The 21,473-nt window shown below is 45.1% G+C and overlaps 1 protein-coding gene across 1 annotated transcript in view; it reads right to left on the reverse strand.

The window, feature by feature from the left end:
• The window catches only part of unc79 (unc-79 homolog, NALCN channel complex subunit), a 201,467-nt gene that overhangs the window by 108,400 nt on the left and 71,594 nt on the right, over positions 1 to 21,473 (reverse strand). The window contains exons 16-22 of the mRNA XM_078562184.1: positions 20,470 to 20,593; positions 19,306 to 19,446; positions 10,293 to 10,514; positions 9,767 to 9,994; positions 7,992 to 8,124; positions 5,759 to 5,838; positions 5,524 to 5,672 (exon numbers count right to left, since the gene is read on the reverse strand). Coding sequence (XP_078418310.1) covers positions 5,524 to 5,672; positions 5,759 to 5,838; positions 7,992 to 8,124; positions 9,767 to 9,994; positions 10,293 to 10,514; positions 19,306 to 19,446; positions 20,470 to 20,593 — 1,077 coding nt within the window. The remainder of the gene's footprint in view (positions 1 to 5,523; positions 5,673 to 5,758; positions 5,839 to 7,991; positions 8,125 to 9,766; positions 9,995 to 10,292; positions 10,515 to 19,305; positions 19,447 to 20,469; positions 20,594 to 21,473) is intronic.

Raw genomic sequence — 21,473 nt, forward strand, 5'->3', positions numbered from 1 at the left:
TATGGAGATAGAGAGCAGGTACGCACCTCGGTCAACCAGCCATGGAGAGGCTGCAGTGTCAGACAAAAATAAGAGTGCAGTGCACAGAGGTGAGAGTTTCGGATGGTGCAAACATTCTTGTGTAGCCTCATCATTGATGGGAGCCTTGAAACTGGATTCCCCATTGATCATTGAAAGACGATGGCGCCATGATGCAGATCTCCATTGTGGTGCCTGGCATGCACAGTGACATTGTGATGGCTTAAACTAATGACATGTTGTTCTTCTTCCTTAGATTTTCCGCCATGCACCCAATCTCAGGACCCTGAAGAGCCACCCCTGACGCCAGAGGACCACTAGACCTGCGTCACACCCGCACTCTGAACCAGGCACCAGCGCAGATACCAATATGGTGGATGTTAGATAGGCAGCTAGAATGTCGGTGCACAGCAACAGCGGTGAGGGTACTTCACACTCCCTTGAGGAGCAGGTGGAGGCAGAGAGTGCCTAGGGCACCAGCAGTCAAAGGGCTGCTGGAGTCTAGGACGATGCTGGGTCGAAGGCAGATGTTGAGCATCTGGAGTCGTCCATTAGGCAGCAGATGCTGGATGTTCAGCTAGATGCGCGAGAGGATCTGGCAGAGATCCATGAGGGTATGTGCGCCATGATCTCCATTATGGAGGAGCCCAAAAGGAGCATCAGCACTGCGCTGACCCTCATGGCTGAGCACACTGCCTTCTCCATTGAGAGAGTGGCAACTCTCAAGGAGAGGCAGCTCCAGGAACAGAATCAGAGGTTCCTCTGCACTCAGCCCTGCAAGCCCTCACACAGGCACTGACCTCAGGTGGTTGCTTGTCGTCTCTGCGGGCTCCTCTCAGGGCACTCTAGGTGATGGCAGCAGCTCCGCCGCCCCTCTGCCAACGACCGTGGCATCTGATGAGGCTGCAGCGACTGAGGAGATGCCAGCTGTGACACTGGCTGCTCCCTCCCAGGCAGGGCCAGCACAGGCTCCACTGGCCAGAGGGTGTCCGCCAAGGTCATCAAGGCCAACAAGATACCAGAGTCAGCAGGCTGCCTCTATTGTCGCGGAGCACCAAGATGTAGCACTCACAACCGTAAGTTTACGGTACCATGAGCACAAGAGGAACTGGTCACGGGTGATCTTCTTTTGTGCAATGTTTTATGTGTACTGGTCTGGTGTTGAAGACCAGAGAAGGTTCTGTTAATTTTTTTTGCACTATCAAAATGAGATTTTTTTTTTATAATGGCCTGAGTATGGTTCACCATTTTTATTTATTTGGTGCAGGCTACGCCAGTATGTAATGCTGGACGTGGGTGACTCTAAGCTTCATTGCACAGGCACTGAGTGGACTTTGGGTTCAAAGGAAAGGGTCATTTCAGACATCCGGGAAGGAGGCAGCAGCCCTGGCATGAGGTGGGAGCATTTATTTGGCAGCCTAGCTGAAGGCGCATTGGATCAAGGCATCCCTGGTATCCTTGTCTGCCTCCCTGGAGGATATAGAGGTCTGCTTCCACGCCCTCAGCGTTCTCCTCACCGTGCTCCTCTTCTGACTCACTACTGGACTCATCATGTGGCCTGTGCAGCTGCTTCAAGATCCTCTTCCTTCAGTGGGTCCCCCCTTGCCAGTGCCAGACTGTGGAGAGCGCAGCATGCAACCACTATCAGTAACACCCGCTCTGGGGGGTACTACAGCGCACCCCCTGAACGGTCCAGGCATTGGAAGTGCCTCTTCAGAAGAGCTATGGTTCTCTCTATCACCACATTTGTGGAGGCATGACTCCTATTATAATGCTGCTCTGCCTCTGTTCTTGAGTGGCAGAGGGACGTCATGAGCCACATTTTCAAGAGATAGCCCTTGTTACCCAGAAGCCATCCATGCAGCCGGGCTGGAGCACTGAAGAACCTCGGCACCCGGGAGTGTCTCAGGAGCTGCCAGGGTATCTTGTACAGACTTGCAGAATCTGTCCTGTGATCACAAGCTATCTGTACGTTCATCGAGTGGAAACCCTTCCTGTTGATGAAGGCACCCAGCTGACCCGCTGGCACTTTGATGGCCACGTGTGCAGTCAATTGCACCCTGGCTGCAGGGGAACCCAGCAATAGCATCAAAGCCTCTGACTCACTCAGCCTGGCTGGCCACGCCCGTAAGGAAATGAACAAAAGTCAATACCCGCCTGAACAGAGCTTCTGTCACCAATTTGACACAACTATGGACAGCCGATTGGGAGACTCCACACAGATCCCCCACTGACGCCTAGAAAGAGCCAGATGCATAAAAGTTGTGACCTTCAGAGCCACTGGCATGGGGTGTCCACCCGCACAGTCAGAGGTGATCTCAGGCCCAATCATCTGACAAATAGAGGTGCTGGTCTCCCTTGAGAGGCGGAGCCTCCTTCGGCATTGCACCTTGAACATATCGAGGTAGCTGCATCACCGCCTGTAAACCTTGGCAGCAGAAGTGGCGTCTTCCGCGGCCCCTACCATTTTAGACTTCCTACTGGCCCTGCACCCTTTGTGTCTGTGCCTCTCCTCCCACAGGTCACTCCCCTGGAAGCTGCATTGGGAGATGTGGCCTCCTCTCACTCCTGCCCCTCTCTTCCTCCCCCTCGGAGGTGCCTCTAGTGGAGACCACAATCCCCATTATCAGGCTTACAGAAGGCTGTCTGATACCTGGAAGGGTCCACAGAGTCTGAATCCTCTGGGGGCCTTGGAGACACCAATGAGCCATGAAATAAAGCCGAGAAATGCTAAGAATGAAGCCCAGAACAGAGATGAAGCTGTCAAGTATCAATAAGCAGCCAGTGGCAAACAATCTCCCAAACTCCTCACTACTCACACTGGCAATGCTGCTGACCCTTTTTATCCTGCCCTTGGATGAGGTTTTGCGAATTGTCAGCAGCCCGCCTGTCCAATTTGCCCATGTGACGAGCTGGAAATCGCACGGGCAATGAAAAATGACTATCAATTGCCTTTTTAATGGCCTTAACTGGCCTCTTAATTGATGGCGATTCCGACACCCGCGCGCACTTGCCGACTGAAATATCGTGCGAGCGCGGGATGACGTTGGGACGCTCACCCGATGTCATCTCGCGCGATTTCTCGTCTGATCGGGCCTGGTGCGCGCCCGCACGCCGACCTAAAAATTCTGCCCCAGAAGTGGCTGTCAGTTTCAGTCGAGAAATGCTGGTGCTTGTGACAATTTCACCACCGTCAGCATCGCAAAATCCAGGCCAATGTTTTCCATCTACGATAGGCTAAAGAGCTCAAATTGTCAGGTACTTCCTGACAATTTCATTAAACTTATAAACCTCTCTGTCAATATTTATAGTGCAAAGTGCCTATGTAAACTTATCATGGCATAATTCAGGCTTGTCCAATCTTTTCACCTGGGGGGAGGGCCACATGTCAAAATTTTTCTCTCTCAAGGAGCCAATGAGTAAATTTCAGAACAATAAAGTTCGGCGCAACATCACACATGAATTTGTAAGAAAAAAATAGATGAAACAACTTGTTGAGCAAAAGAAAAACAAGGGTGATAAATAAAGGTGGGTATTAGAGAGTAATAGGGTGAGTGTGTGTGTGTCCCGGTTCACTCCCTGTCTCAGGATACTCACTGATTCACACTCACCTCTTCGAGAATGGATGAGAGTGCAAGGTGGTGTGTGCAGGCGAGGGTGAATGAAAACCCCGGCCAGAAATTTTCCCTCGTCGGGCGCGGGCAATCGGCGGGCCACGGAGCGGACGGGAAACGGGCCCCCGACCGTGATTTTACACTGACTGGCCAATTAACGGACAGCCAGCATGAAACACACACTGAAAAGCTCAGCGCTGTCGGGGTGGGGGTGGGAAGATGGCGGGTGGTAATGTCACCACAGGCGTGGGTGAGTGCTTCCACTGAGTCCCCTGAAGGCAGACAGCTGCCTCAGGGAGCTGCAGACCTTCAAATAATAAACTAAAGCACAAGAAAGCTGCAAAAACTGTCCAGGCAGCACAATCAAGGACCTGGAAGCATACCTCACAAAAACGCTGTACCCAGATATTTCTTTTTACTTTATTTCCGAAAGGAGGTTTCGTCCCTCCCTTGGATGGGGTTTCATCATAAATGTAAAGGCCGCCTGGCCGATTGGCCCATTGGACAGGCCATGAAAGATCGCTGAAAATTGCGCCGTTAATGGGCTTAAATGCCCACTTTGTCAGCAGGCACACTTCCAACTGCTGCGCGCGCTCGCTGAGCAAAATATCACGCGAGTGCACGAAGAGGTCGGGACACTTGCCTGACGTCATCTCGCGCGATTTTATACTCGTTCAGGTCAGGTGTGCATCTGCTCACGGAGCGTAAAATTCTGCCAGGCTTATGGACACTGCCCCCATGCCCTCCCTCTCTCCTCTCCCTCCCCACCCTCACACCCTTTTCCTCTGCCCCCTCTCAGACGTCAGTGGGACCCATTCCTGCTGCCTTGTTCTCCACTCTGGATGCCGGCCCATCCAGCCTACTCCCTTATTCAATTAGATCATATCTGATCATTTACCTCAACGCCACTTTCCCATGCTATCTCCATATTCCTTGATATCATTAGTCTCCTGAAATCTATTGATTTCTGTCTTGAATGTGCTCAATGATTGGGCTTTCACAGCCCTCTGGGGTAGAGAATTCCAAAGATTCACCACTCTCTGAGTGAAGAAATTCCCCCTCATCTCAGTCTTAAATGGCCTACCCCTTATCCTGAGATGATATCCCCTGGTTTTAGACTCACCAGCCAGGGGAAACATCTTATCCACGTCTACCCTGTCATGTCCTATAAGAATTTTGTAAGTTTCAATGAGGTCAACCTTCATTCTTCGAAATTCTAGGGAATACAGACCCAGTCTCCTCAATCTCTCTCACACGACAATCCCGCCAACCCAGGGATTAATCTGGTGAACCTCTGTTGCATTCCCTCTATGGCAAGTATATCCTTCCTTAGATAAGAAGGCCAAAACTGTGCACAATACTCCAGGTGAAGTCTCACCAAGGCTGTATATAATTGCAGCAAGATATCTTTACTCCTGCACTCAAATCCCCTCGCAATGAAGACCAAATACCATTTGCGTTTCTAACTGCTTGTTGCACCTGCATGCTGATTTTTAATGATTCATGAACAAGGACACCTAGGTCCATTTGGACACCCACATTTCCCAGCCTCTTACCATTTAAGAAATATTCTGCCTTTCTGTTTTTTTCGGCCAATATGAATAACTTCAGACCTATTCACATTTCTGGGAAATAAATTGTATTAAGTACTTAAACTCTGATCAAATTAATAATGCCTACACAAGGTGAGATTTGTTTCAATATCTCTGTAAACGTTTAAATGAATCAAAGTTAAAGCAGTCAGAAAATCTGTAAAGAAGTTCTAAATACTTCAAAAAACTATAAACTTGTATAGGAAACCAAATAGTTAATTTGGAAAAACACATTTACAAACTACACATTCTAACAATTAATGATAAATTATCAGTATTTCATACTGTGTTAACCTTACCTTGAAATCAACATTGTGTCTTGAATATAAGCAAGAAAGTTTGGATAATCTTTTCTTGCAAGATACAAACACTCCCCATGTAGACACAGTATTTTTAAACAATTGAGCATGTTGAAAAGAATATCTGGCTCCTCACAATTTGGCATTTCCTGTTGACACAAACAAATGATGCAAGGTCAAGAAATTAAAAGACACAAGTGTTGAAGTATAACTGAACAGGTCAAATAATGATTACCTGCAATATTGTATGTATTAGCTTCAATGTGGCAGGGAGTTGTTGGCAATTAAAGTTTTGCTCTGCATTATTCTTCATTTCTATTTTATTTTAAAAAACAAATATTAAAAATGTTAGCAGCCGCATAAATCAAATCACTGCTTTTTCTGAGGGGCAAAACATTTATTTATTACTCAAACTCTTTTGATATTAGTTTGGAGCAAAACAAATTATACTTTTGAGTTACTGTCTAACAATTAGTCTCTGAATAATTGTTGCGAAGGTAGCACATAGGGAACTCGTGGTAAGGGTCAAAACTACTTTGTCTCCCTCATATACAAGAATATATGGAAGTCAGGAATACAATGGAACACTCAACGCACATCTGGATGGGTTTAGACACCACAACAGTTGGGAAGCTCGATACCTCCAGGTCACAGCAGTCCACCTGATTATTCCCCCTGCCACTGGGTTCTATAAATCCCCTTCACGATTGAGACTTTGACTACAATATGTATTAGCTATGGGGTGAGCTGTGGCAACTTAACAAAGTTACTTTGACAGCATCTCATATTCTGTGACCTCTACTACTAAGAAGGACAAGACCAACATTGTTGTGAAAACACTATCATCAAATTCCTTGGCAAGTCACACATCATCCTCACCCAGCTATATACTACTGGGTCAATTGTTAGAAGCATATCTCTCAAGACTGCATTTTTCTTTTACAAAACGGAAGGACATGGCATGATCTGGACATTTGGGTGTTAACCTGTGATTTTTTTTTAAAAGAAGGTAATAAGTTCACCTTGGAACTGTCATGAAGCAGGTTTCTTCCAAGAAATCACCTGACCTATATGGCACTTAAGAAGGAGTTGTTTGTTTGTTTTGAATTGCAAAGACCTTTAATTAATGAAAAGCTGGAGGACAAAAAGGCAATCACATGGCAGAGGCAAACCTTAAGTTTGAACCTGTGGTTTTGAATGCAGTCTTGCTGGGGAACAAGCTGAGGAAGGAAGGCTACCTTAGCTGGCTCCCTCTCTCTGCCTCACCTAAAATTGTGTGTGGCTATCAACCTGTAGCCACAGAGCCCTCATCTGACTGTAACTAGTCTGCATTTGGACCTGCAAAGCTGAGACCAGTTGGTGAGAGCTTCCTGACAACCACCTGGACCAGTGGCCCGCCTTCACATGAGGGAACACCACGGACTTTATCCTTTATTTTATAATGCCCATCCTTTAAAGACCATCGCTCCAGAGAGACTCCATCTGGTTGCCTTTTGTTTGTCTGTGTGAGTGTATGCTGGGGGAATTCTTTAGGAAGAGATAGATAGTTAGACTTCCCAATTACAATTGTGTGTTAACCACTCCATGCAATTTGTTAAAAGAAGTTGTATTTTATGATAAATTAATCATTGAGTTTTTTGAAAGAAGCCTGGTCAGAGTCTCTTTTGTCCTGGGTACTAGAAGTATAGGTACACAATTGGCCATTTTGGTGAGAAAATAAAACATTTAAATTAATGGTACGGCCCGCGCAGTAGCAGTGCTTGATAATTCACACATTCCTCCCATCCCGGTCATAACACAATATTCTGGATTTCCCTATCTAATGCCATTGTGAGAGTACAATCAGAACAAGGACCAAAAGTTTCCAAAAACATTGGTGGTAAACAAATGCTGGGGGTCTCCTGGTCGTCCACTGTAACTTCACTGGAAGAGCCATAGAACTGTGAAATGACAGTGTTAAAACTGTTTCAGAAATTTCTCCAGCTTCTGTGGCTCTGTCCCCATTGGACAATGGGAAGGAGTTCACCCCTGTTGTCTTTGCTTCTAAATGACACAATTCAAGAGTTATAGATCTTTTCAGTGTGATGTCTATTGTCTCAAAGTATGTCAACATTTTAATACAGAAAAGCTTGCTTGGTTTTCATTTGGTATACAATGAATATCTCTCAATGCATTACCAGATAACAATAGGCTCTATAATTATGACAAGTTTTCATTATTACTGATCAAAGTTAGATACCAATATTATTAAACATCAGAGCACAGAACTAGCAATTAATATGCATTTTAAAAATATATAAGAACCCATTTTCATATACCACATCACACCCTTGGATGTCTTAAAGTGCCTTCTATCCAATGAATTACTTTATGAACTGAAATTACCACTATTATAGTCAATGAAAACTTTTAAGTAGCCAGTTTCAGCAATGGCACTTTTGATAAAAATAATCATTAGCATCACATACCAAGATTTTCTTCACACCCATTATTGAATATTAGATTTTCCTCCTCTTTTGAATTTTCATCTTCTCCTTCAAAACCTATGGTGAACTCAGGCCTAGAAAACAGCATACTTTCTTCAAAGCTGTCAGTGGGTTCCTAAAGGGGAACAAATACATGCTGACTTGGAAGCTACATGAGCTATTGATATTTTGTTTTGAATGTGAAGCAGGGGCACAAACCTATTGAACAAATTCATTCAAGTAGTTATGGGAAAGATGGGCATGGAATTTAGAGGGAATTATACGTTTCAGGACTTTGGAGAGGAACGGTGATGGGGCAGTTATTTGCAAGGACAGAGGGACTGATCTAGGTGAGTGAAGATATTGGTTTGGAAAGGAGATGAAAAGGTGTGCCTGTGAGAAAGGGACTATTTACAACATCAGCTAGCATGGGGGCTAGGAAGAGAAGTTAGGTGGTCTGCATTTTAGTGGGAATCGAAGCAAGAGAGTAGCAGGTAGATCTCATTCATGATACAAGTTTGTAGAGGGAGGAATGGAGAGAAGCTAGAGAAATACTTGGGTTCATAGGATAGAAAGAGACATAAAGGGAAGTTTGACTTGGTGGGTAAGGGAAAGGGGGAAGCAGCAGAAATAGCTGAACAAATAGTCTCAAACTTGGTGGCAACCAAGCATGTAACTTATTCAAATTTGTTGCTGGATATAAGGGCATACAAGTCAGTGGCAAGGGTTTAAGGAGATGATTGGAATTGAATAAAAGACATAAGGTTTATCTTAGATGATCCTGGAGTACTGGGGAATTGGCAGAGGTGATAAAGCCCAATAGCATGTGATGTGTCCAGCCAGATTGAGGGAATAAATGGCTAAGACAGATGCCACCATGTTTGCTCCCTTTTGACTCCAGAGAGCTAATCTGGGGGCCATACTAGGAGCTATCATTGGAATATAAAAGAATAACGAGTTTGCTGTGGACGAGGGCACCCACACTAATGCCATTGCTCAGCTTCAGGGTATTTTCACTTTTCTAGAAGGACAAATAATACAATAGGAAAACATTACAGATTATGAAACAGTGTCATTTTAAAAAGGTACCCATGGGCTGAATCTTAGGAGCTGCCACAGTCCCTGCTCCCACCCCTGGCTAAAAGGTCGGGTGAGGGGGGAGCCTGCCCACGATGCTGACAGCTGCCCCATAGCAATTTAATGCTGGGAGCAGCATTAATTGCTTTAAGGTATGACTTTCATCCCTGTCTCAGCAGGAAGTCCTGCCACAGAGAGCTGCCAGCCAATCCGATTGGCTGGCAGCTCTGTAGTTCTAGAAACCCTGACAGGCACTCCCACCACGCCAAGGAGAACAGGTAAGTCCAGGCTCAAAGATCTCAGTGAGGTTGTAAGGGGGCTGGGTTCAACGGGCCAGGGGGAGGCTTAAAGGTGGGAATGACCTTAGGGGAATAGGGTGGGGGGAGGGAGGGGAGAGGTGGCTCCACTGGGCACAGGGGGACCACCCGCCCCCACCAAAACCTCGCCTGACACCAGCACCCGTGGCTAAAGCTAGCGGGCGTCACGCATGGCTTGCGATTCCAATAGGCCCAATGACAAGCAGGTGAGCGTCCCCCCGCCATCAACTCACAAAATTTCAGACAAGTCGGGGGCAGCCGGGTAGGCTGTGGGAAGACCACTCGGTGGATTTTATATGTCCCCCTGCTAGCAGGGGAGCGTGAAATCCAGCCCCATGAGTTAACACTCAAACCTAGTTTCAATCTACATCTGTCGCTCCTTACCACCAGTTTGATTTCGTCTTTAGGTGCCAATCGCTCCAGCAGTTCACATGCTAGTTGGTAGCACAAAATGCTAGACTGACAAAGGTTGCATTCAACTGCTCTTTCATCTTTCTGGCAGGTATGTGAGCCTCCCCAGGGTGCCTGGAATACATTGTTTATAATGGAAATGATGTCCTTGGACAATCCATGATCAAGACCCAGGACTATACCATCATCTTGCAATTCCATCTGTTAGCATGGAGATAGAAGTTTAAAGACATACTTAATTACTTCTGCTTTGTTCTTGGATTAAACGTTTGTATATATTTCAGTTTTATTGTTTGTCATGATAGCTTTGAATAACTTTATACTAATACTTGCACTGCATTTCAAATATAAAATGTTACAGTACCGTGGCTTAATGATGAAGTTAAAATACCTATCCTTAGAATCAATAACATACTCCTCTTTAAATCATGCACAAAATAATCTTTGGCCTGAAATTTTACATATGGCATACCAGGAGAAGGAGCAATAAACTCATTACCTGTTTCAATACCAAATCAAACATCAGGATAAAGCAAGCTAAGTTCATGTCATCATCATCACAGTCAAAGTCAATGGCTCTTCCTCCTGCAGATCCAAAATTCTTAAAACAACCACGGAATGGACTGCGCACTGGGCTACGGAATGGGCTACGAAAGGGGCTGGGAAAAGGACTAAGAGTAACATGTTGGCCTCTGCGTCCAGGATCTGATACAACGCTAACCTGGGAGGAGAAAATGTATTCATGAGGACAATGATACAAAAAAAATAAAGAAAAAGTCACAATATAAAACGTACATATGATTAGCAATTGAAACATGAAGCAAGCCAGCTTGAGTGAATTTGTACAAGGCATATGCAAAGTTAAACATTAATATTTCAAAGCCATCAAATGTTCAATCATAACACACCTACACAATGATTTCTAGTGATAATCAGTTATTGGTACAAATCTCAGATTGGACTGATATCTCAACTCAGCCATTCTCATCTGAAGTAGATCAATCACCAAATGCAGAATTCTAAGTTATTTTTCTTTCTCTAGGAAGATATCCCTCTATTTTTATCCAGTTCCCCTTCTCTCCTTAGGGCACACCACATCAGTTCCCAAGAAGTGGACAAATTCTGCCAAATTCTGGGAATGCCAGTCAGGGGCTGGATTTTATGCTCCCCTATCAATGTGTTTTAAGGAAACGGTGGGGGGGGGACTCATAAAATGCAGCACATGGCATGCCCATTGTCTTCACACCCCCTGTCCCTCAGATCTGTCTTCCATTTTACAGCGGCAGTAGAGGCGTTGGATGGCCAGCGCACCCTTAGGCCTATTGAGGCTCTCAGTTGGCCAATTAATGGAACCTTAAGTGCATCATCCTGCTTGAGCCGCTATGTTACTTGTAGCAGGGGTGGACCCACACCAAGCAGATAGCCTGGCAGCATTTACTGGGTGAGCTTGTGTCAGGAAAGAATTATACTAATGGTACTTTAATGCCCATCGAAAGCACCTCCCCACCTTTAACTCTCTGCCCTGGTTGCCCTGGCCTTTCAAACATGGACCCCCTCACCCCGCCTCGCTGGGCAGGCCCCACCAATACCCTGGACTTAACTAGAGTCTGGCCTCCATGACCTCCTCCTCTTCTTCGGGGGCTGGTTGCAGTCACAGCAGTGAACCTGGCATTGCTGAGACTACAGAGCTTCTGGTCAATCAAACAGGTCAGCAGCTCTCTTAGGTGGGACTTCCGCCCCAGGTGGGGGCGAAAGTCACACCCTGAGTGTAAGAAGGCTGTGGGGCAGCTGACATTTTGGTAAGCAGGTTGGTGGTGGAGGGAGGGAGGGAGAGAGAGGTTGGGGGGGGGGGGGGTGCAGAGAACATGGTGCCCTGTAGAATCCAGCCCAGAGTCAGCTGTTAAAAAGCATGCTTGCAAGTCTCAAGCTCAATCCTTCTCTACTTTACCCCTCATCAGACTTCTAATGCCAACCTCCACTCTGGGAATGACTGTGGTACATCAGCAGCATCAAACCTATGTCCTGCCATTGGCATATAGCACGCTGCTTTCAGAATCAAAGCTTAAACTTCAGGCAGCCATTGTGTCTAACCAAAGTTATCTGGTTGTCAAATTTTCAGAATCATCCCAAAATTTAAGCCGTTGACCTTGGTAACACACACATTTTGGCGTGTATTTTGCACTAAACCTGCAAGAAAATGTCCATGTGATAATTTTCTACTAACCTTTGTAACATTTACACTAAAGTACCATTAGTACAATTCTTAAAAAATTAATAAATTTTCCACAGAGACCTTAGTTCTAATAAATGATGGTGGGGGGATGACTAATAAGGCAGCTTAGGTCACTGACCATTCATGCCCACGTTTGAACCTAACTCGTAGAATGTTATCTCCATCTGGTAAGAGTTCCAGGTGAAATGAGGATTTGCATTCTAAGCAGTTTCAATGTTAACAGTTGGAAAAAAACATATGGCCATAATTCAAAGCTGGACACCAAGTACAGAAGATTTAAATTTCAAGCCAAATATGGACTTTTACAATAAAAGCAGAAAATGCTGGAAATGCTTAGTGAGTAAGGCAGCAGCTGTGGAGAAGAAACAGAGTTAACGATTCAGGTCGATGACCTTTCACCAGAACTGGGAAAAGTTATGCTGAAAGGGGAGAGGAAGATGTGTTTGGTGGTGGTATCATGCATGACAGAAATGGTGGAAAATGATCCCTTGAATATGGTGATGGTGGGGTAGGGGGTTGGTGGGGGAGGGTGGGGGTGTGAGTACGGGGGAGGATCCATTGAGCTGGGGAGAATTCCTGGCCAAAGGAGCGGACACGGAAGCGAAGGTGCCAGAAGAAGGAATCAACACCAGGCCAAGCTCGAAACTGATTAAGGTGGGGGTGTGGGGGATTAAAGCTGAGCACTTTGCTAAGGGAAGATTGTCCAACGTCAGAAAAGGAAGGGCCGGTCGGAGGATATCATGAATACATGACCAAGGCTGAGATTAGAAGTGGTGGGGTCAGAGGGAAGGGAAGGGAAGGGAAAAAGAAATCTGGAAGTGCATTGGCACCCATGAGTATTTAGAGCTTGCAATCCATAACACCTGAAAGAAAGAGCATTCTGAAGGGTCTGTTCCCTTATCCACTCCTCAACCATCCCAAACACCCATCCCCTTTCCATAGCATCCTTCTGTGCAAACATAGGAGTTGTAAAACCTGCTCTTTCACCTCTTCTTTCCCCACCATCCAAGGCCCCAAGCACTCCTTCCAAGCGAAGCAGCAATTTACTTGTACTTCTTTCAATTTAGTGTACTGCATTCGCTGCTCACAATGTCTTCTCCTGTACCTTGGAGAGACCAAACGTAGGTTGGATGATCACTTTTCAGAACGCCTTTGTGACCCCAAGCTTACAGTGGCCTGTCATTTTAATTCTCCACCTTACTCTCACGCTGACATCTGTCTTTGGCCTGCTGCGCTGTTCCAGTGAAATTCAACACAAGCTTGACGAGCAGCACCTCATTTTCCAATTAGGCACTCTACTGCCTTCTGGACCCAACACTGAGTTCAACAATTTCAGATTGTAAGCTCTGCCCCACCACCCGCCCTTACCAGTTTTGTTTCCTTTTCTTTGCATGTTTCGGTTTTTCTTCAATTTTTTTGCGTTCACAGAGCAGCACATCTGCTCTAGGAATGTTTTTTTGTTTCTTTCCTGCCCCATCAGTACTACCTTTGACCCTGAAAGATTAACTCCTCTGTCATTTAATCTCTTCTGCCTTCCACCCCATCACAGACCATCCTTTGTCCTTGTCCCACCCGCCCCCTGCTCAAATCCTATGACATCTCTACTTCTCCCAGTTCTGATGACAGGTCATTGACCTGGAAAATTGGGCAGAATCTTCCAGTCCTGCCAACAGCAGGAAGTGTGGCGGGCTTAATTTGGAGTGAGGCCAAAAATAAGTTTCCCAACGTCATGGTGAAATGTTAGGATCCTGTTCTTGGGACCTTAAAGACTGGTCGAGCTTCCTGATGAACAAAGTCGGGAAGCCTTTTTGCATATATTAGCGTGTCATGCATGCTCATTAAAAGTCCACCTTGCCAGAATTAAGCTCCCCCGCCAAATTAAGTTCCCCATCAGCAGGAAATTAGAATGTTCACTTTTACAACCGTATATAAGTGGAGTATATCGTGAGATTCACTTCTTCCATAACTTTGAGGTTAGTAGACGCTGCATTTGGCTTCTTGGGGACCGTTCATAACTTCACTCATATCGAGTGTCATTGGCATAAGCTGCAGGAAGGTTGAAGGGGGAGTGGGGGGCGTTGGGGGTAGGGTGGAAGGGTGGAGCAGAGGCTGAACCTGGGAGGCAGGCTAAGGGAGGGAAGGGAGGAAGGCTGCCTGGGTGCCATTTAAATATGGTGCACAGACTTTCAAGCCCACGAGGTAACGGCGGGGAGGATGACTTCCTGCCCACCCCCGCCATGAGATTTAACATGCTTGGCATGGACGACTAAGTAATGAACTGTACAGCGCAAGATCACGCATGTTCAGCTGTCCCACTCACCAACGGGAATCACTCACACTTCCGCGCCCATCACCGAACTTAGACTTCAGAGTGGAACATTTCGCCCGTTAATTCTGTTTCTCTCTCCACAGATGCTGCCTGACCTGCTGGGTGCTTCCAGCATTTTCTGTTTTTATTTCCAATTTCCAAATCCACGGTATTCTGCTTTTTCACAGACTTCTGCAAGTCAGAACAGTTTCCTCTATGCTCTATTTTTACTGCACTGGTTAACTTGTTTATGTCAAATTCAACTGTATGTTGATTTTTTTTTTAATTCATTCATGGGCATCACTGGCTAGGCCTGCATTTATTGCCCAACCCTAATTGCCCTAGAGAAGGTTGGGGTGAGCTGCCTTCTTGAACCGCTGCAGTCCATGTGAGGTAGGTACACCAACAGTGCTGTTAGGGAGGGAGTTCCAGGATTTTGAGCCAGTGACAGTGACAGAATGGTGATATATTTCCAAGTCAGGATAGTGAGGGTCTTTAATTGATTTTATAAATTCATTAATGGGCTAAGAACTTAGGTAAAATAGCCCCCACAGGCATTTGGCACATTTATCATTGAATTAAAAATAGTTTATAGAATCATTTCAGTCACTATCAATTGTTACAATTATGAGGTTTATAAGATTATTATATTTTGGGACTGTAGCTTTAAATTTAGTGTAAATGAAGGGGGTCATGTGGCCTGTTCTAAAGTCTACCTGATAGTAAACCCGGGTGGTTTGATTGTTAGAGATCAAAGGAAGGGTTAGATTGTTTCACTGAGAAGAGAGCGCAAGTTCTTACATTTGGGGACAATGGCAGCAGTCTCTGAGTTTACCATCAGTAAACCCTGAGGCTCACAAAGTCCCAGAAAGGAGTTGAAGGTACCAGGTTGTAAACAATTGTGCTGTTAAGTCCACCAATATCCATTACAAGCCTACCGATTCCCACAGCTACCTCGACTACAGCTCCTCACACCCCGCTTCTTGTAAAGACTCCATCCCATTCTCTCAGTTCCTTCGCCTCCGTCGCATCTGTTCTGATGACGCTACCTTCAAAAACAGCTCCTCTGACATGTCCTCCTTCTTCCTTAACCGAGGTTTTCCATCCACGGTCGTTGACTGGGCCCTCAACCGTGTCCGGCCCATATCCCGCGCATCCTCCCTCACGCCTTCTCCTCCTTCCCAGAAACATGATAGGGTCCCCCTTGTCCTCACTTATCACCCCACCAGCCTCCGCATTCAAAGGATCATCCTCCGCCATTTCCGCCAACTCCAGCATGATGCCACCACCAAACACATCTTCCCCTCACCCCCACTGACGGCATTCCGTAGGGGTCGTTCCCTCCGGGACACCCTGGTCCACTCCTCCATCAACCCCTACTCCTCAACCCCCACCTATGGCACCTCCCCATGCCCACGCAGAAGATGCAACACCTGCCCCTTCACTTCCTCTCTCCTCACCGTCCAAGGGCCCAAACACTCCTTTCAAGTGAAGCAGCATTTCACTTGCATTTCCCCTAACTTAGTCTACTGCATTCGTTGCTCCCAATGCGGTCTCCTCTACATTGGAGAGACCAAACGCAAACTGGGCGACCGTTTTGCGGAACACCTGCGGTCTGTCCGCAAGAAAGACCCAAACCTCCCTGTCGCTTGCCATTTTAACACTCCACCCTGTTCTCTTGCCCACATGTCTGTCCTTGGCTTGCTGCATTGTTCCAGTGAAGCCCAACGCAAACTGGAGGAACAGCACCTCATCTTCCGACTAGGCACTTTACAGCCTTCCGGGCTGAATATTGAATTCAACAACTTTAGATCTTGAACTCCCCCTCCCCCCATCCCCACCCCGTTTCTTCCCCGCCCCCCCCCCCGCCCCCCCCACCACCACCCCCCCCCAACCTTTTTTTTTCAATAATTTATATAGATTCTTCTTTCCCCACCTATTTCCATTATTTTTAAATTTAAAACTAAAACTTTGTTAGCCTTTCCACCCCACCCCCACTAGAGCTGTACTTTGAATATCCTGTCTTCCATTCTTAATTAGCACTTTTCTCAGACAAAACACCTCTTTGACCCTTTTGTCTGTGACATCTTTTGATTATCTGCTCATCTCCACAATCACCACACCCTCAATGTCTCTCTCTCTCTCTCTCTCTCTCCACCCCCCCCAACCCACCTTAAACCAATTTATACTTCTCCCTTCTTCTAACTATGCTTCAGTTCTGCCGAAGGGCCATGAAGGCTCGAAACGTTAACTGATTTCTTCACCACCGATGCTGCCAGACCTGCTGAGTTTTTCCAGGTAATTCTGTTTTTGTGCTGTTAACTGTCCATTTACTTCTAGGATGAAAGGGAGTTGGAGTCAAAGATAGCTAATTAGCATTTCTACCTAAATGCCAGGTTAATGTGTTTCACATTGCTTGGGGAAGAGGGCATGGTAAGCCATTTTTGGAGATTAGTTTGCATGCTTCCCTACAAATCAATGAATATCACAGACAGCAGTTTTGTGCTGCTTGGCTTTTGTGAGTTACCACAGCCGGATGCAGGGGGGAGACGATCTCAAGTTGAAGAGACACGACCAGCAGGAGTCTAAGGATTCCAGGCAATTTGTTCTGACACAGCCAGGGGGAAGAAGGGTCATCGGAACAGGCTTTGCTGCTGTTGGTGAATTTAAGAAACTCTCCAAAAAATGAGCAAAGCACCTGGAGACAGTCACTCAAAGTTACGACACGGTAAAACGGGGATACAGAAATCCATTGGAAGCTGGAAGCAACTGTGTACTGTTTGCTAAAAGACTGTAAATCTGTGGAGAGTGTAATGGGGGATAAGTATACAATGGGACCTTCACTTTCTGTCATTTAAAGTATAAGTTGCCTACAAAAAGAAAACAGCTTTTAGTCAATAGTGTTTTTTTAAACATTTGTTACAGTAAAATGTATTCAACGATGGAGCATCCACAAGCGTCTGGGGTAGAGAATTCCAAAGATTCACAACCCTTTGAGTTTTTAAAAATTTTGTTCATGGGATGGGGGTGTCACTGGCTAGGCCAGCATCTATTGCCCATCCCTTATTGCCCTTGTTCAGAGGGCAGTTAAAAGTCAACCACATTGCTGTGGGTCTGGAGTCACATGTAGGCCAGACCAGGTAACGATGGCAGATTTCCTTCCCTAAAGGACATTAGTGAACCAGTTGGGTTTTTACAACAATCGGCAATGCTTTCATGGTCATCATCAGACTTTTAATGAAACCAAATTTCACCATCTGCCATGGTGGGATTCAAACCCAGGCTCCCACAGCATTACCCTGGAATACTAGCCCACTGACAATACCATTATGCCACGGCCTTCCCCAGTGAAGAAATTTCTCCTCATCTCAGTCCTAAATGATTGGCCCCTTATCCTGAGACTGTGCCCTTGTGTTTTAGACTCCGTGACCAGCGGGAACAATCTCTCGGTGTCCACCCTATCAAGCCCCTTCAGAATTTTGTAGGTTTCAATGAGATCACCTCTCATTCTTCTAAACTCCAGAGAGTATAAAACCAATTAAATCAATTTCTCATCGTAGGACAGCCCAGAGGGTGGTAGGCATCTGGAAATCAATGCCTAAAAGGGTGGTAAAGGCAGAAATTCTCAACTAATTTAAAAGGTGTCCAGATATGCACCTGAAGTCCCAAAGCCTCCAGGGCTTTGGACCAAGGGCTGAGAAATGGGATTAGGGTGGTGGGCTCGTTTTTCATCTGACACAGATAAATGGACAGAGTGGCTGCCTTCTGTGCTGTAAATCTTTCTAAATTTTTCTAAACTTTCTGAATATCTGAAGAAGAGGGATGTACAGGGATGTGGGGAGAGGGCGGGGGAGTGGCAGTGCATGCATTGCTCCTTAGGAGAGCCAGCTTGGACATGATGGGCTGAATGGCCTTCTTTGATATTGTAACGATTCTATGATTCTACAAAAGTTTTAAGACGTGAAATCTTGTCATGTCATTCTTTCAGCTAAGAACTGTAAGTTCAAATCTCTTTAAAAGTTATTGGTCTCTAGAGATTGTAACACGATCAAAATTCTACCATTAACCAGATGCCAACTTTTAAATGGGGCAGGATCTTCCCCCCCATCAGGGGTGTTGTGCAGGAGCGGGCGCGAGCAGGCGGGTTCCCAATCGGCGCCACCAATCGGGGGCGGGCCGCTATTTTATGTGGACGGGCCAATTAAGGCCTGCCCAGCATGACGTGCTCCAGGAAGCACTATGCGTTCCCTGTGCAGGCGGGGAGGATTCCCTGAGCTGAGAGTGCGCTCTTACGCGCATGTGCGCGAAACAGCGCACAGATCTCCCTGAGGCAAAGTGCTGCCCCAGGGAGAGCGGCTCAGATTTCAAACAGTCAATAAAGATGAGGAAAAAAATTCCTGACATGTCGCCTCATGTGACACTGTCACATGAGCTGGGACATGTCAATTTCTTTTATTTCAACATTTTATAAACATTTTAAATCCCTCATGAAACCTCATCCCGCTCGTGGATGTGGTTTCATGTTTTTTCTGAAGGCCGCCTGGGCTCTTCGCCTGCCCGCCAACCTTAAGGTTGGACGGGCAGGTCCATTAATTGGCTTCATTACTTTTTTAAAGGCCTTAAGTGCGCGCCCACCGAACTGAAAATCTAAACGACGCGGGGTGACATTGGGACGCACGCCCGATGTCACCTCATGTCAGCAAGCGGGCCCCGCACCCTGCTCGCCGACCGGAAGATGCAGCCCATGCTAAAATTTAGCTAAGCTGCTAGGGAAGAAGTGGCAAAATTAAAGTCTAAGTGAAGTGTGTGCACAGCATTTCATCTGGTGCAGGAAATGAGGAATTGACAGAACCAGCTCATCCCACCACAAATGCTTAACTCCTGTTTGACAATTAGAAAAACTAGAAGCAGCAAATGAAACAATTACAAACTCTGTCCAGTTGATGGAAACAGACATTAAGTGAAACTTACCCTTCGGGCAGTCAGACTTCCCGGCTGCTCATTGGCTCTTGCTTTTCGCTGATTGGCCAATTCCTTGACAGAGTTCACTCCATCAGAAAACATACCGATCAATAGCTGTAGAGGAACTAATATATCCAGTTCTGATAAAACCTAACCAAAGGATAGACTAAAGTTACATTTGTTAGACAACAGGCTATTAAAGCCAGGAACATTTGCAAAACGTAATCTAATCATTTATTATTTGAAAAGTTCAAATTTAACAGCCTCTAAATGTACTGCAATTCTCAAACAGTTGATTAAATTGTTTCATATCTGACAGTTGCAGTGAGATCTTCAATGGGTGATAAAAGTAAACATGATTTTTGTGGTGATTAATTTTAAAATAAATCATTAATGGTAATTCAAAAGAACTATATGTTTTTTAAAGTCACACTGTGGTTATACAATAGTTGACTATTTTGCCTAGAGTTATACATTTGCGTACATTTATTTACAAACACATTAGAATTTTAAGAATCTCTCAATCTCCCAATGTATTAAAGTTATTAAATAACTTCCAGGTGTTAATGAACAAAGCTACTTGATCATCCCTGTAACACTTGCAGGTGTACCATAAATGTTGCTTTGCAAAAATGCTAAAGAGTTAAAGTCTCAGTGCTCCAGAGAGTCTCACTTGACATCAGGACAGACCTTGGTCCCGGTTTTATGCCGCAGCTTTAGCAAAGCAAGTTGTAGACTACTGGGAGTTTTGGGGTCAGGTCAGGTTGTCTGTCTGCAAGGGATTCTTGGACCGCTTGAATGTAGAAGTTGTTTCTTTTTGCTTGTACAAGTGTGCAAGTGTGTGGAAATCAGAGCAAATATGTGTTAGTGATCATTTGTAGAGCCATTCCAGGGTGATTGCTATGCAATGAAGTTCATGTCATTCTGTGTAACTGTGTAAAACAATATTCTCAGCTAATCTATAATTTTATGCAGTAGGTACTTGGCAACAATGTATGGTTGATGCTGTCATTAGCACCGCTGGAATAGAGGTTTTACAGCAGGAGCATGGAGTTAAGACAAGTTATATCACCAGCACTATTCAAATGTAACTAAAATATAGATGTGAAATTAATACTAAGTTTTCAAATTATTTATAATTATCATTTATAATAATAATTTATATACACTTACATGAAGCCAAAGTAAAGCTTGTTCCTGTACTGAAGCAGGGTAGCCAGTGAATCGACAGCTAATAAAACCAAACATCTCTTCCAAGGAAAATGGCAATGGGCAAAGTTCAATATCAAACATTTTGCTGAAATAGATTAATGTTAACATTATCTTCCAATCAAAACCACTAACAGAAATGCAAATAAAATATAACTTGGCACATCAATTATAGAATGATACCTTATATCAATTTTTTATTCTATGAATATTAAAGTATAAAGTGTCTGCAGTTAAAAAAAGTAATTTCATGATAAAGTACTTGCCCCATGAAGTCTTTCCCTGGTTAATTTTGATTAACTTCCACAAAACTCCTAGTAGACTGGCAATGTTCAAAGCTCAATGCACTCAAGATGTTGTCATTGGTAAGCAAGTGAATTCACCAGTCAGACAGGAGATTGACCATGTTATCATTCCTGAATGCTGTTTGGGAGCCACAATGTATTTCCTAACCTGTTATCAAGTGAATAATACTTTTGTTTGCTATGGACAGAGCAAGATTCAATCAAGATAGATTGTGGAGAATTTGGATAAAGCATCAGTTTTTTTAAGTAAATGAGTCTGCTGAAGGAGGATAGCCAGTGAATATACTGCTAACAAAACCAAACAACCTTTTTTTAAAATTTGTTCATGGGATGTGGGCACTGCTGGCTAGGCCAGCATTTATTGCCCATCCCCAATTGCCCTTGTTCAGAGAGCATTTAAGAGTCAACCACATTGCTGTGGGTCTGGAATCACATGTAGGCAAGACCAGGCAATGACAACAGATTTCCTTCTCTAAAGGACATTAGAGAACTAAATGGGTTTTTACAAAATCAACAACAATTTCATGGTTATCATTAGACTTTTAATTCCAGATTACTGAATTCAAATTCCACCATCTGCCATGGCAGGATTCAAACCCAGGTCCCTGGAGCATTACCCTGGGTCTCTGGAATACTAGTCTAGTGAAAATACCACTATGCCCC

The sequence above is a fragment of the Cetorhinus maximus genome, chromosome 18 (assembly GCF_964194155.1).
Source record: "Cetorhinus maximus chromosome 18, sCetMax3.hap1.1, whole genome shotgun sequence".
Classification (NCBI taxonomy): domain Eukaryota; kingdom Metazoa; phylum Chordata; class Chondrichthyes; order Lamniformes; family Cetorhinidae; genus Cetorhinus; species Cetorhinus maximus.